Source organism: Colossoma macropomum, unplaced genomic scaffold, assembly GCF_904425465.1.
Source record: "Colossoma macropomum unplaced genomic scaffold, Colossoma_macropomum, whole genome shotgun sequence".
NCBI lineage: Eukaryota > Metazoa > Chordata > Actinopteri > Characiformes > Serrasalmidae > Colossoma > Colossoma macropomum.
Genome location: NW_023494801.1, coordinates 35,310,539 through 35,323,344, shown reverse-complemented (window position 1 = coordinate 35,323,344; position 12,806 = coordinate 35,310,539). Strand labels below are relative to the sequence as shown.

The window sequence follows — 12,806 nt, the reverse complement described above, 5'->3', positions numbered from 1 at the left end:
ACTTGTGCTGACGTGTGGTTAAGATATAAAATAGCCAAACACAGACAGACAGACTTGTTTTGGGTGATTGCAGACAGAAAATGAGTGGAATCAAACCAGCGGCCAGCAGAAAAAGAAAGGAAAATAAAGGTTGCCTCCATGCCTGAAAAATGCTGTTGGTATATGAAGGACGTGCAGGTGACCAACCAGAACAAGGAGATTTCAGAAACATTACTCTGCCTGACCTCTGGTCAGTGACGCAGTGATTTCTTGTACTAGCATTAAACGGTTTTATTGGCTCCCCTCGCGTTGGTTAAACGGTATTGGGCGTCTTGAATGTGCCCGCCTCCCCACGCGTCTAAACCTTATTGGGCGTCTTCTGCCGCGCCAACATTTTCAAATCACAAGACACCGCCCCTGCGCTTTGGCGGGCTCCTGAACCGCTTTATGTTCTTTTTTGCACGCCCTCTGTAGTGTTACTCAGATTTTTGCCTTTCATTACTCGCCTGCTGTGTCACCTTCACTCAGGTAGATACACAGACGTTCATGTAAGTTTGTTCGCCTTATGTGCTCGAATACAATAGGAGCTTCTAAACTTTATTCCATATCCAATCGTGGATCATGCGGTGACCCTTTTATTTCGCTTTAATGTACACAAACTGTACCAATCGATACCAATCAATTTTTTTCTTTGCATTGAATAATAAATATAAAAGAAAGTGCACTTTTGTTGCTAAGGTGGGTGGCTCTTAAAAGAGCCTTTGTTTTTTTTTCCAGTTTAGCGGAAAAACCCAGTTTACTTGGTCTTGACCGCCTTCTCGGTCTTCTTGGGCAGCAGTACAGCCTGAATGTTGGGCAGCACGCCACCCTGAGCGATGGTCACTCCTCCGAGCAGTTTGTTGAGCTCCTCGTCGTTACGAACGGCCAGCTGCAGATGACGAGGAATGATACGGGTCTTCTTGTTGTCGCGAGCGGCGTTGCCGGCCAACTCAAGGATCTCAGCGGTCAGATACTCCAACACGGCAGCCAAGTAGACGGGAGCGCCGGCGCCGACGCGCTCGGCGTAGTTCCCTTTGCGCAGCAGCCTGTGAACACGGCCCACAGGGAACTGCAGCCCGGCGCGGGAGGAGCGAGTCTTGGCCTTCGCTCTAGCTTTACCTCCGGTTTTCCCTCTTCCACTCATTTTCACTTCCTTTCGCTTTGCAGAACTAAGCTGAAATAGAAGACAACGGTCTCTGGTCGCCCTCCATATAGGCAAAGCTGCTGTGTTTCTATTGGCTAAAATGCGATGACTTCCAACAACCAATCATATTAGCGTCGTCAAAGTTTAGGGTCCGCCCACCGCTCCTCTCCATGCTCTCTGCTTCTCCCCCTCCCCTTTGAACGCGCGCGCGCGTGTGTGTGTGTGAGAGAGAGAGAGAAAGAGAAAAAGAAAAATAGATAAAATACATAAAATACTTTGGAAGATAAAGATGAATTTTTGATTATATTAGGAGGTCCATCAGTGTCCACTACAGCCAAATATCCAGGACAGTGAGTGACCTACAAACCACAACCTTTCCTTTCACTGTTATATGTGCATATGAAATTACAAAAATACATTTGACAATTAATATTTTTGTCTCGTTATTTGCTGCAGACACATATTAAATAGTTTTTATTACTGTATATATTTTTATAATATTGATTAGACTTTCTCCTTGTATTATCAATATTGGTTTTGGTATTACGATTATTATTATTATTGTTGTTGTTATTATTATGGTAACTTCTGATCATTTTTGCAGTACTTAAACAATACAAATGTAAATTTGTCACGTCAGTAAAGAAAATCTGAACTGAGAGAGAAAGAGATGAAGACAAAGAAGAAACAAAGAAAGTCCCTGTTTTTCCGCTGTTTTTTCTACCCATTTCCGCTCCAATTCTCACCCATGTGAAGGGAAACGGCAACTCGATTATAACGTCGAGCCTGGCGCTTTCCAGTAACATCACTGCTGACTGGCAATGACTAATTTTTTAAGTGCAACACGAAGGAAATCCAACTCTTTGAAAGGAAAATGTGGGTGATCCGTTTTTATCAATAGAAGAAAAACATCCAGCTGGCCCACCGGATCCGCGGAGAGCGCGTTTAGATTCAACGAGCGCTGCCAGGTTTCCCCAAAACACCCCAACGGTTTTTACGTGCTGTGACCTAATTATCTGTGAGATATTCATTCAGTCCTGCTGCTGATATCGCAGTGTTATAGTAGTTTCTAGTCTCTCCGTGAATAAAGCACAAAAATATAGCTTGACGATGATTGTGTGTAACTCAGGCAAGCGATACTGACTTTCTGCTCGGTATTTACCAAGCACGACGTGCACCAAACAAAAACACTGCAGCAGAGCTGAATTTTCATATGCACATATCCGGGTCTGTTTGTATACGCATTTATACTGCCCATTTCAGCAGAGAAATTAGGCGGGAAAATGGATTCGAACACGGCAAAGCGCTGAGCCTCGAACGAAACTTTGTGCTTATGTTCACACACAAACGGCAAAAGGCTCTTTATGCGAAAACGTGGGTGGCTCTTAAAAGAGCCGTTGGGTTTAATGAAGTCTCCGTCACTTCTTACTTCGAGCTGGTGTACTTGGTGACGGCCTTGGTGCCCTCAGACACGGCGTGCTTGGCCAGCTCACCGGGAAGAAGCAGGCGCACGGCGGTCTGGATCTCCCTGGACGTGATGGTGGAGCGTTTGTTGTAATGAGCCAAAACGGGACGACTCACCGGCGATGCGCTCGAAGATGTCGTTGACGAACGAGTTCATGATGCCCATCGCCTTGGAGGAAATGCCGGTGTCGGGGTGGACCTGCTTCAGCACCTTGTACACGTAGATAGCGTAGCTCTCCTTCCTGACTTTCTGCGCTTCTGCCTCCCTTACCAGCCGTCTTGGTCACGGCTTTCTGGAGCCCTTCTTCGGGGCGGACTTGGCGGGTTCAGGCATGATTTTCTTCTCTTCGAATAAAACTGAAGAATGAGGAGGAGCGCCCGGCACCGGCTTATCTAGACTCCGATATTCAAATTATAGCTCCGCCCTTCTGAACACAGACACACGATCATTGGACAGCAACCAATGGCTCGATTTCCCGACAACTCCCGCTTCTCGCCCAACCTCTCCTGCTCCTCCTCCGGCTAAAGATTTTTCCTTTGTTCGCCTTCCCGCGCATTCTTTGAGCTACTGCGTGTCCCTGTCAAGGTCAAAGTTTCAAAGTTTTCACATACGCGGTACAACTAAAAGTGCTGGATAACTTCCCGCTCACATGAAACACTAAACTAATAAGAAACATCAAATAAAAGAACCATTCTAGAATATGACAAATATCTATCTATAAAATTAGATATTTATTCCAAATGTAGCAACGCACACACGCACACACACACACACACGCCATATTTAAACAGTATTTGTGTGTTTATTATTCTTACAGGCTTCTAACTCTATAACAGTGCGTCGCTTTGCGTTTAGAGTAGCTTAGGTAACGTACTTTGAGATGTAATTATTAAATACTTTTAAATAAGATGAAATGTTTTACAATTGATAAAAAAAAATCTTTCTTTTTTGCTCTCTTTCGTTCTTTTCTTGTTCTTTTTGTTTTGTACTTAGACATTTTTTTACATTTCGCCTTAAAATGACATGAGATTTAGAAGGCTGTGAAATGATATGCTAAAACTGTATTATAATAGCGATAATTATAGTAATATGAGTGATATTTACTTCATGGCATATTTGCTTTTTGTTTTCCTTGATTCCACCACGTTGCTGTTTTCTCTGTACTGTCTGTTGTGCGTGGCTCCGCCTCCTGTTCATTGATTTCATCTAGGTCCTGTAGAGGAGTATAACAGGCCGTACGGCGCTCCGCTTGTCACTGGTTCTTTTCGTAGCGTTCAGGAGAGGAACGAAGCAGCATGTCTGGAAGAGGAAAAGGCGGCAAAGGTCTCGGGAAAGGAGGCGCTAAGCGTCACCGTAAAGTGCTCCGCGATAACATCCAGGGCATCACGAAGCCGGCTATCCGCCGTTTGGCTCGCCGTGGCGGTGTCAAGCGTATCTCGGGTCTGATCTACGAGGAGACCCGCGGCGTGCTCAAGGTGTTTCTGGAGAACGTGATCAGGGACGCCGTCACCTACACCGAGCACGCCAAGAGGAAGACCGTCACCGCCATGGATGTGGTTTACGCCCTGAAGCGTCAGGGACGAACCCTGTACGGCTTCGGAGGTTAAGCGTTTGACTCGAACAACGATAAACACAACGGCTCTTTTAAGAGCCCCCCACGTTTCCGCTTAAAGAGCTTTTTCTGTTATGTGACTTCAAACATGATGTTTTGTAGAGGTGGAGAAAACGTTACTTGGAGTTCCGCCATAAATAAAATTAAAAAAATAAATGGATCAGTAAATTAATCAATAAATAAAAGAAAAACTATATATTGCAATTGTAAATATACACGTTTCTTTAATTTGCAGTTATATATTTCTCAATTTATTTCTGTATTGTTTTATTAATGCCTTTTTTAAAAATATTTTCCCGTATCTATATTTTTATTTATTTTTTTCATTAATTCATTTATTTATTTCTGTATTTCGTCGTTCATATGATTAGGGGGCGTGTTTTTCACGTTGAGGCTTAGCAGTCAAGACCAGGAGGAGAAGAGCTGATTAAACTGCTCTTTCACTCCATAAAGAGCTGCAATGTCACGAACAGACAGACCTGCCAATGAATAACTCTCGATGGCTCCACAGGCCGTGTGTGAGACGGGCGTCCGAATGTCTGAGTTTGATCTGAATTCTACAGAAAAAGACGCTGAAACTCCTCCTCCAAAGCTCTGAACACTACGGCTTGACCTCTGAATCAGCAGAGGCAGCAAAATGGAGCAAACTGTCCCCACAGCCTCCAACGGAAGAGTCAATAATCCGGACCTGCATTTTCAGCCAGATCAGCCGAGACTCTCAGATCTCTGACTGTCTGCTGCTGTAAGAAGCCGTTACTGTACTGTCTGGTCCTCAGTTACCGCTGAGAGAGCAAGACAAATACAATCGATCTACAGAAACTGACATCGATCAACCAATAGGAGTATTAAGACGCTGTGACATCATTGACTGACAGCCCCTTTATTAGCATGAGGACAAGGAAATACAGAAATAAATAAATAGAGAAATAAAGAAAGAAATTAATAGTCATGGAAATAAATGAATAGAAAAACAAAATGTTAATAAAGAAACAAAAAAATATATAAAAATGAGTGAGAAGGGGAAATTACTAAATGGACGAATAAATGCAGACATTGATTTATATAAGGTTTTATTTATTCATATATTATTATGTATATTTATTTTTAGATTTATTATTCTTTGGAATTCTACTTCATATTAATTTACTAAGCCATTTATTTTTAATTGTATTTATTTTTCATTTTGGCAGATCTGCTCCTCCATAATCCAGGGTTGTGTCTGTATTTATGAAATACGTTCATGATATATTTCAGATGCTATTTTTACATTGTATAGGCGGGCGCTTAAAGCAGTATTTTTTTTTGGTGTTAATAGTGTTTGGTAAAAATTGAGCAGAAAGATGTGTAACACGAGCATGTGAAGCAGATCATACTCAAGCCGCTCCTTTTTTTTTTGCCTTACTACGACTGAGAGACTCGAATCTGTTCCACTACACTAGTCAAAATGAATACCAGTGGCAGAACTATCTCAGACAGATAATTAAGTCGCAGTACTTAAAGTAACTTTGAGATTACCAGGATAGTTGCTCTTTTGGACAGAGAAGTGAGGGGGCTCTTAAAAGAGCCGTTGGGGTGTTTGGGGGGAAACCTGGCAGCGCTCCGTTGAATTTAAGCGCGCTCTCCTCTGATACGGCGGGCCAGCTGGATATCTTTAGGCATGATGGTGACTCTCTTGGCGTGGATGGCGCACAGGTTAGTGTCCTCGAACAGACCCACCAAGTACGCCTCGCTAGCCTCCTGCAGGGCCATGACGGCAGAGCTCTGGAAGCGGAGATCGGTCTTGAAGTCCTGAGCGATCTCCCGCACCAGGCGCTGGAAGGGCAGCTTGCGGATCAGCAGCTCTGTGGATTTCTGGTAACGGCGGATCTCCCTGAGAGCCACGGTGCCGGGCCTGTAACGGTGAGGCTTCTTGACGCCAGCCGGTAGCCGGGGCGCTCTTACGAGCAGCCTTGGTAGCCAGCTGCTTCCTCGGAGCTTTGCCACCGGTGGACTTACGGGCGGTCTGTTTGGTTCTTGCCATGATGGCAAACTGCACTCCTCCCTACCAAAGCTATAGAATAAGTTCAGACGCATACCGCGGCGCTTTTAAGCGCTCGAGCTGCTCGCCGCTCATTGGGCGTCTTGAATGTGCCCGCCTCCCATTGGACGACTCCCCACGCGTTGGCTGAACGCTATTGGGCGTCAACATTTCAAATCGCAAGACTCTGCCCCAACGCCTTGGCGGGCTCCTGTCATAAAACTTTAGGGTCCGCCCACCGTTCCTCTGCTTCTCTCCCTCCCCTTCGTGTACATATATATATATATATATATATATAATATATATATATATATATATATATATATATATACGTAATATAGGTGTGTTTTTATTTTCTTGTTTTGCTTCTAAATTACAAAAATACATTTGATAATTAACTTTTTATCTTGTGTGCTGCAGACATAAATAGGTTTTGTTTTATTACTGTATATACTTTTAAATTATTATTTGATAATTAATCCTTCATCTTAATTGTTTTATTATCAATCATGGTTTTGTAATTATGATTATAATAATAAGAGTAATAATAATTACAAAGAAGGAAACAAAGAAATAAAGTCCCTGTTTCCGCGCTTTTTTGACCCCATTTCGGCTCTTTTGTAAATGCAAACGGCACCTCCGTTACAACGTCGAGCCTGGCGCTTTCCAATATCGCTACTTAACAGTAATGACCAGCTTACGGAAAACGTAACTCTGAGAGGAAAATGTGGGTGGCTCTTAAAAGAGCCGTTTTTTCAATAGGAGAAGCAGGACGTGAAGGGCAACGGCACGTTTACTTCTTCTTGGGGGCGGCCTTTTTCGCCGCCTTGGGCTTCGCTGCTTTGGGCTTGACGGCCTTTGTTTTCTTCGGGCTCTTGGCCGCCTTCTTCGGGGCCGCAGGCTTCTTGGCTTTTTTGGGAGACTTGGCGACTTTCTTGGCGGCCGCGGGCTTCTTCGCCGCTACCTTCTTGGCTTTCTTCGGCGATTTCTTGGCGGCCGCGGGCTTCTTTGCCGCTACCTTCTTGGGCTTCTTGGCCGCGGCGGGCTTTTTGGCGGCCACCTTCTTGGGTTTGGACGCTGCTTTCTTCGCCGGCTTCTTCTTGGCCTCGGCTTGCTTCTTGTTGAGCTTGAAAGAGCCTGACGCACCGGTGCCTTTGGTCTGCACCAGAGTGCCCTTCGTCACGAGGCTCTTGACGGCGAGCTTGACGCGGGAGTTGTTCTTGTCCACGTCGTAGCCGCCGGCAGCCAGGGCTTTCTTGAGGGCGGCGAGAGACACGCCGCTCCTCTCCTTAGACTGAGAAACAGCCTTGACGATGAGCTCGCCGACGCTGGGGCCGGCTTTCTTGGGCCGGGCGGCGCTTTTCTTCTTGGGAGCTTTGGCCGGCGCGGCGGCTGGAGCGGGAGCGACTTCTGCCATCGTTCTGCTTTTGCTGCGAGCGGAGCGACAATGAGCGCGAACTGCACTGTTCAGAGGAACCTCCCTCTCAGGCGGGGAGCCGGCCCCTTAAAAGGCACATGAGAACGGGGTAGACTCAATCTGGCGGGCGCTGTGCAGTAGTGTCTCAGTGACGCGCTCAGATTTGTGTTTTCTCGTGGCATTTATCGGGCAAAATACGAGCGAAAGCGCCGCTTGGCGAGCGTCCAACGGCTCGCTACTCTAAAACAGGCTCTACTGTGTGTCCCCAGTCTGGGAATGGGCGCGCAGCGACGCCTCGTTTTACAGGACGCTCTTAAAAGAGCGCCGGGCGGTCGCCGCTCCGAACGAGAGACGGAGTATTTGGCGCGATAATCGGTGGAAAACGGCGGCAAACGTCGGCGTGAACCTTCGGAGAGCTCAACGGCGCGTTCGGGGAGAACCTCGGCGAGGGCGCGGGCGAACTTCCAGCGACCGAGCCCCTCGTTGACTATGTGTAAAACGGGCTCTCTTGGAGCGGGTAAAGCACAGGCGTGACATCAGCGGCACGCAGGGCCAGAGCCTGCTCTCTGCTGATGTGCTGTTGTAAAAAAAAAACAAAAAAAAACAATGTAAATGAACTTTGATTTGACCAGTGGGAAGTAGTCCTAAGCTCATATGAAAAACATTATTATATTATTATATTTTACTGTATGGCTCTCTCTGTCACGTGCAGCTCTCTTCCTGTGAGTGTGTGTGAGACCCTCTGTGTAAACGCAAAGTGCAGTGGTGTGTGCCAAGCAGGCCCAATCTAGGAGAGGCACACACTCAGAGAATAACCTGTTTGTTCCATCTGAGAACTAAAATGTCTTTGAAGGAGAAAAGCACATACGCAGAGAGACTTAGTTATAACCATATTGAATAGTAGGAATAAAGTTTAGAGGTCTAGGCCTGATTGTGGCCTTGGCCTATGATTATCTTTGAAAATGTATTTTACTTCTTGGTTTGGAAATAATGGAATAATTATTGATAAAAAATCACTAATGACATTAATAATGTTGTGAAAGGTAATAAAATAACCTATGTTTGGATATAATGGTTTTCAATGTAGTCATGAAAGTTGGAGATAATGATGTGTAACTGAAAAGATTTGAAATATTTGGGATGGGCAAGGAGGCGTCATCACCTTACTCTGACCTCAGTAACAGTCGAGGTCTAGCCCTAAATCTACTTTCACTTTTACTAACTTCACCATGAACCTCAAAAAACTCTACATTTATTATTACTCTAACTACACGTTAAGCCAGAGGAAAGGTTGTAAGACTAATTTGGCCTACTCCAACTACAATATGAACTTAAAGCCTGGTTCTGTACCTGATTTTAATTTTATAGCTTCATCATAAGTCTAATGGAGCGCTATAGATTCACATTTACATTTACAGAATTTAGCAGACGCTCTTATCCAGAGCGACTTACAAGAAGTGCTTTGTCTATCTAGAGAAAGTATCTTTGCGGGTTACCAATAGGTTAGAGAGAAAGCCAGTCCTGAGCTCAGATACTGATAGAAACAAAAAGTCAATGTTGATACCCAGAGAAAAAGGAACAGAGTTGAACACAGAACAGTGCAATATAATACAATACATAAGTGCAGTACAATACATTACAAAGTTCTCAGTTCACTCACTATTACTCAGTACACTCACTCTTACTCCGTCACAAGCCTGAGGCCCTGCCCTAAGATTACTTTAATAACATTTAACTGTAGCCCTATAACATCTTGTTCTCACACTAACTACACTACAAGCTTAGGGCCTCCTTCTTAACCTACCATCACTTACGCTATCTAGACCTAAGGTCTAGCTGGAAATCTCATCTTGCTAACTCTAACTTCTTCAGAAGCCTAAGACCTTGCCTACACTGACTTTTACAAGCTCTTATTTATTCATAAACCTAAGGCTGAGCTCTATAGCAACACTTACTTAAGCTATCTACATTATAAGCCTGAGGCCTCGCTGAAAGCCTACTTTTGCTTGCATTAGCTTCATCATAAGCATAAGACTAAAAATATAAACAGAGTAAGTAACAGGGCTTATAAAGCTACACCTTAGATGTATGTTTTATCCTTATCTTCTCATGAACCTAAGACCTTGCAATGAAACCACTGTTACTTATTTTATTACAATAAAGGCACAAAACCTAGCTAGATGCCTCCCTTTGCTTACTCTGACTTCATCATAAGCCTAAGGCCTTTCCTTAAACCCATTTTGACGTTCTCCAACTTGACCATAAACCCAAAGTCTAATATTACTTGCTCTAACTACACTCTGAGCCAGAGTACAAATAAAAAGCTTAATTTTGGCTTGCTTAAACTATATCATCAGCCTAAAACTTGCCTCTGTACCTGCTGTCATACCACATCTTCATCATAAGTCCAACTATACATCTCAGTACACTCACTCTTACTCCTTCACAAGCCTGAGGCCCTGCCCTACTTTAACATCATTTAACTGTAGCTCCATAACTACTGCAACTCACTCTAACCTGCTATCATTTACTCTGTCTACATTGTAAGCCTGAGGCCTAGCTTGAAAACTTATTTAGTTCACTCTAACTTTTTCTGAAGACTTCAAGCGTGCTTGTGCTAACTCTGACCTCAGCAACGGTCAAAGGTCTTGCCCTAAATCAAGGCTTTGCTCTACGTTAATCCTATCTTTACGCTACCTTATGTTACGCACTAAGCTAGAGGCTTAGTGATAAAACTATATAAAACTACTTTGTTTACCAGCAGCAATAGCCAAAGGATTAGCTCTTAATCTACCTGTACTCACTGGCACTTTAGCATTAGCCTAAGGCCAACTTTTACTTACTCTGCATCATAAGCCTAATGCCTGGCTCTTCATTACAGACTTAATAAGGCCTAGCATGTAATAGACTTGAACTTATTCTTATTGCATTTTTATTTGTGACATAAACAACAACAACAACAATAATTATAATACAAAGAAGAAAGTTTTGCTCACTCTACCTTCAGCATAATTCTACAGGACATACAATATAACCTTTATTTGTATATTCATTAATTACCCATAATTTTTTATTTTTGATGCAGTTTCATAGTTCTTTCTCTTTGTACCACACACACTGACCCGTTCTTATTCCACCATTCAAAAGCCTTAATACGCATAAACACACACACACACACACACACACACATATGGAAGAACATTAAAATAACATGTAAGTAACCAACTCTTGTAATACAAACATAAATTTGCACACAATTATTTTTATTCATAAATACATACATGTAAAGAAAATGTAAAGCATGTAAAGAAAGGACAAAAAATAACCAAATTAATTCTATCGACATTTCTTGTATTTTACAGAAGGCCAGTATCAGCAGATTACGTACTGGAACACAGACAGACATTACGTGTGTGTATGTGCGTGTGTGTGTATATATATATATATATATATATATATACATATATATATATATGTACACACTGCCTGGCCAAAAAAAGGTCACACACTCTAATATTGAGTTGGACCGCCTTCAGCTTTGCTTGTGGCACGCATTCACTGTGGCATCGTTTCCACAAGCTTCTGCAATGTCACAACATTTATCTCTGTCCAGAGTTGCTTTAATTTTCCCCCAAGATCTTGTATTGATGACGGGAGATTTGGACCACTGCGCAAAGTCTTCTCAAGCACATCCCAAAGATTCTCAATGGGGTTCAGGTCAATCAATTTTATAACTTCACCATAAACCTAAGGCAGTCTGCCCCAGCTGTTTTGGGCTGAGGGCGATTTGTTATCGACGGAGCTCCGATGCCAGTGTGTGGTCAAAATGTGTGTCTGCTAGTATTAGATTAAGAGATATTTTCATATGTATTATGGAAATATTGTGTTGCTAAGTGACTTCTTGAATTACTGTGTTTGTGAGGTTGCATAAATGGAACTAAAATTACAATAATTTTACAGTGCATCATACATAGTAATATATTCTATATAATACTCACCACACACACACACACACACACAGTCATACATACATAGTCATACCTTTTGGTATTATATTATTCGAGTGTGTTAAGCGTGCCTGGCCAAGTTTCTTGAGTGACTTGAGAATTCCCCCATTGTGGGATTAATAAATGAGTATCTTGATTCTGACTCATTACAACAAACACTCCACCATCACCTCCAGGGAGATCCAGACCGCCGTGCGCCTGCTTCTTCCCGGTGAGCTCGCCAAGCACGCCGTGTCCGAGGGCACCAAGGCCGTCACCAAGTACACCAGCTCCAAGTAAAAAGTAACGAAGATTTAATGAAACCCAACGGCTCTTTTAAGAGCCACCCACGTTCTGCTGCATTTCAGTTCAACAAGTTACCCAGCTGGCACATGACCGACCTTCAACGTTGAAATGTGGTTGAAATAATGTCAGTTGTAGGTTCAACGTTGAAAAAAACGTTGAAAAAACGTTTAATGTTCAATGGTTGTGAAAAGGTTGACTAAATACTTATAAATCAACGTTGAAATTTTAACCTGAAACCAACATGTCTTTGTCTTGTAAATATGATTATTATTATGATTTTATTAACACCTAATTATGTTTTGATCAAAAGATCACAAACATCTAGTTCATGGATATATAGAAAACAACAACAAACTAAAAAGTAAAGTAAACACACTTTGAGTTGTCTTACTAAAGCCGATTACAACATGAACATGTTCTGTAATGTATCTGTTACATGACAATCAGAATAGCTATGATCACGAAGCACAGATATGTAATTTATATCGCACATTGAACATTTTTATCAAGTTTAATGAATATACATTCAACATTAACTGGAAGATGAAGGGATGAAAGGTATATATAGAAGTGATAGATAAATGAGAGCCATCAGTATAAAATGCAGTTTGCAGCTTGGGGCCAGCTGCTGAGTCTTTTTGCCAAGTTTGTTGAAAATTATTAGTTAGAAAATCAAGGATGAACGAAAGGATAGAAGGAGTAAACACACAAAGTGCAGTTTGGTAATTGGGCCACGTAGTTTAATCAGTATAGGAAATTTAGTATTCCACATTATTTAACATTATCAAGCCCATATTTATTTCCACCCAGACCCAGAGATACCCACGTGGTGCGGGAATCT

At 42.8% G+C, this 12,806-nt stretch overlaps 4 protein-coding genes and 1 pseudogene across 4 annotated transcripts in view; 1 reads left to right on the top strand and 4 right to left on the bottom strand.

Moving 5' to 3' along the window:
• Window positions 1-5,166, top strand: part of LOC118821055 — a 30,502-nt gene extending 25,336 nt beyond the window's left edge. Inside the window, exon 8 of the mRNA XM_036589461.1 lies at window positions 3,919-5,166. Within this exon, the coding sequence (XP_036445354.1) occupies window positions 3,919-4,234 (316 nt within the window). The 3' untranslated portion in view covers window positions 4,235-5,166. The remainder of the gene's footprint in view (window positions 1-3,918) is intronic.
• On the bottom strand, window positions 373-1,285 carry LOC118820944 (histone H2A-like). Its single transcript, XM_036589297.1, has one exon. It carries the CDS (start codon window positions 1,160-1,162, stop codon window positions 776-778), a length of 387 nt encoding a protein of 128 aa, XP_036445190.1. The 5' UTR covers window positions 1,163-1,285; the 3' UTR covers window positions 373-775.
• On the bottom strand, window positions 2,588-2,960 carry LOC118820950 (annotated as a pseudogene).
• Window positions 5,167-5,808: 642 nt separating the features above from the next.
• Window positions 5,809-6,259, bottom strand: LOC118820942 (histone H3-like). The gene is given in 2 exon segments (XM_036589295.1): window positions 5,809-6,156; window positions 6,158-6,259. Coding segments are annotated over 2 exon segments (411 nt in total). The 3' UTR covers window positions 5,809-5,847.
• Window positions 6,260-7,049: 790 nt separating this feature from the next.
• LOC118820938 (histone H1-like) lies at window positions 7,050-7,714 on the bottom strand. The gene has a single exon (XM_036589290.1). It carries the CDS (start codon window positions 7,671-7,673, stop codon window positions 7,050-7,052), a length of 624 nt encoding a protein of 207 aa, XP_036445183.1. The 5' UTR covers window positions 7,674-7,714.
• Between the last annotated feature and the right edge of the window lie 5,092 nt (window positions 7,715-12,806).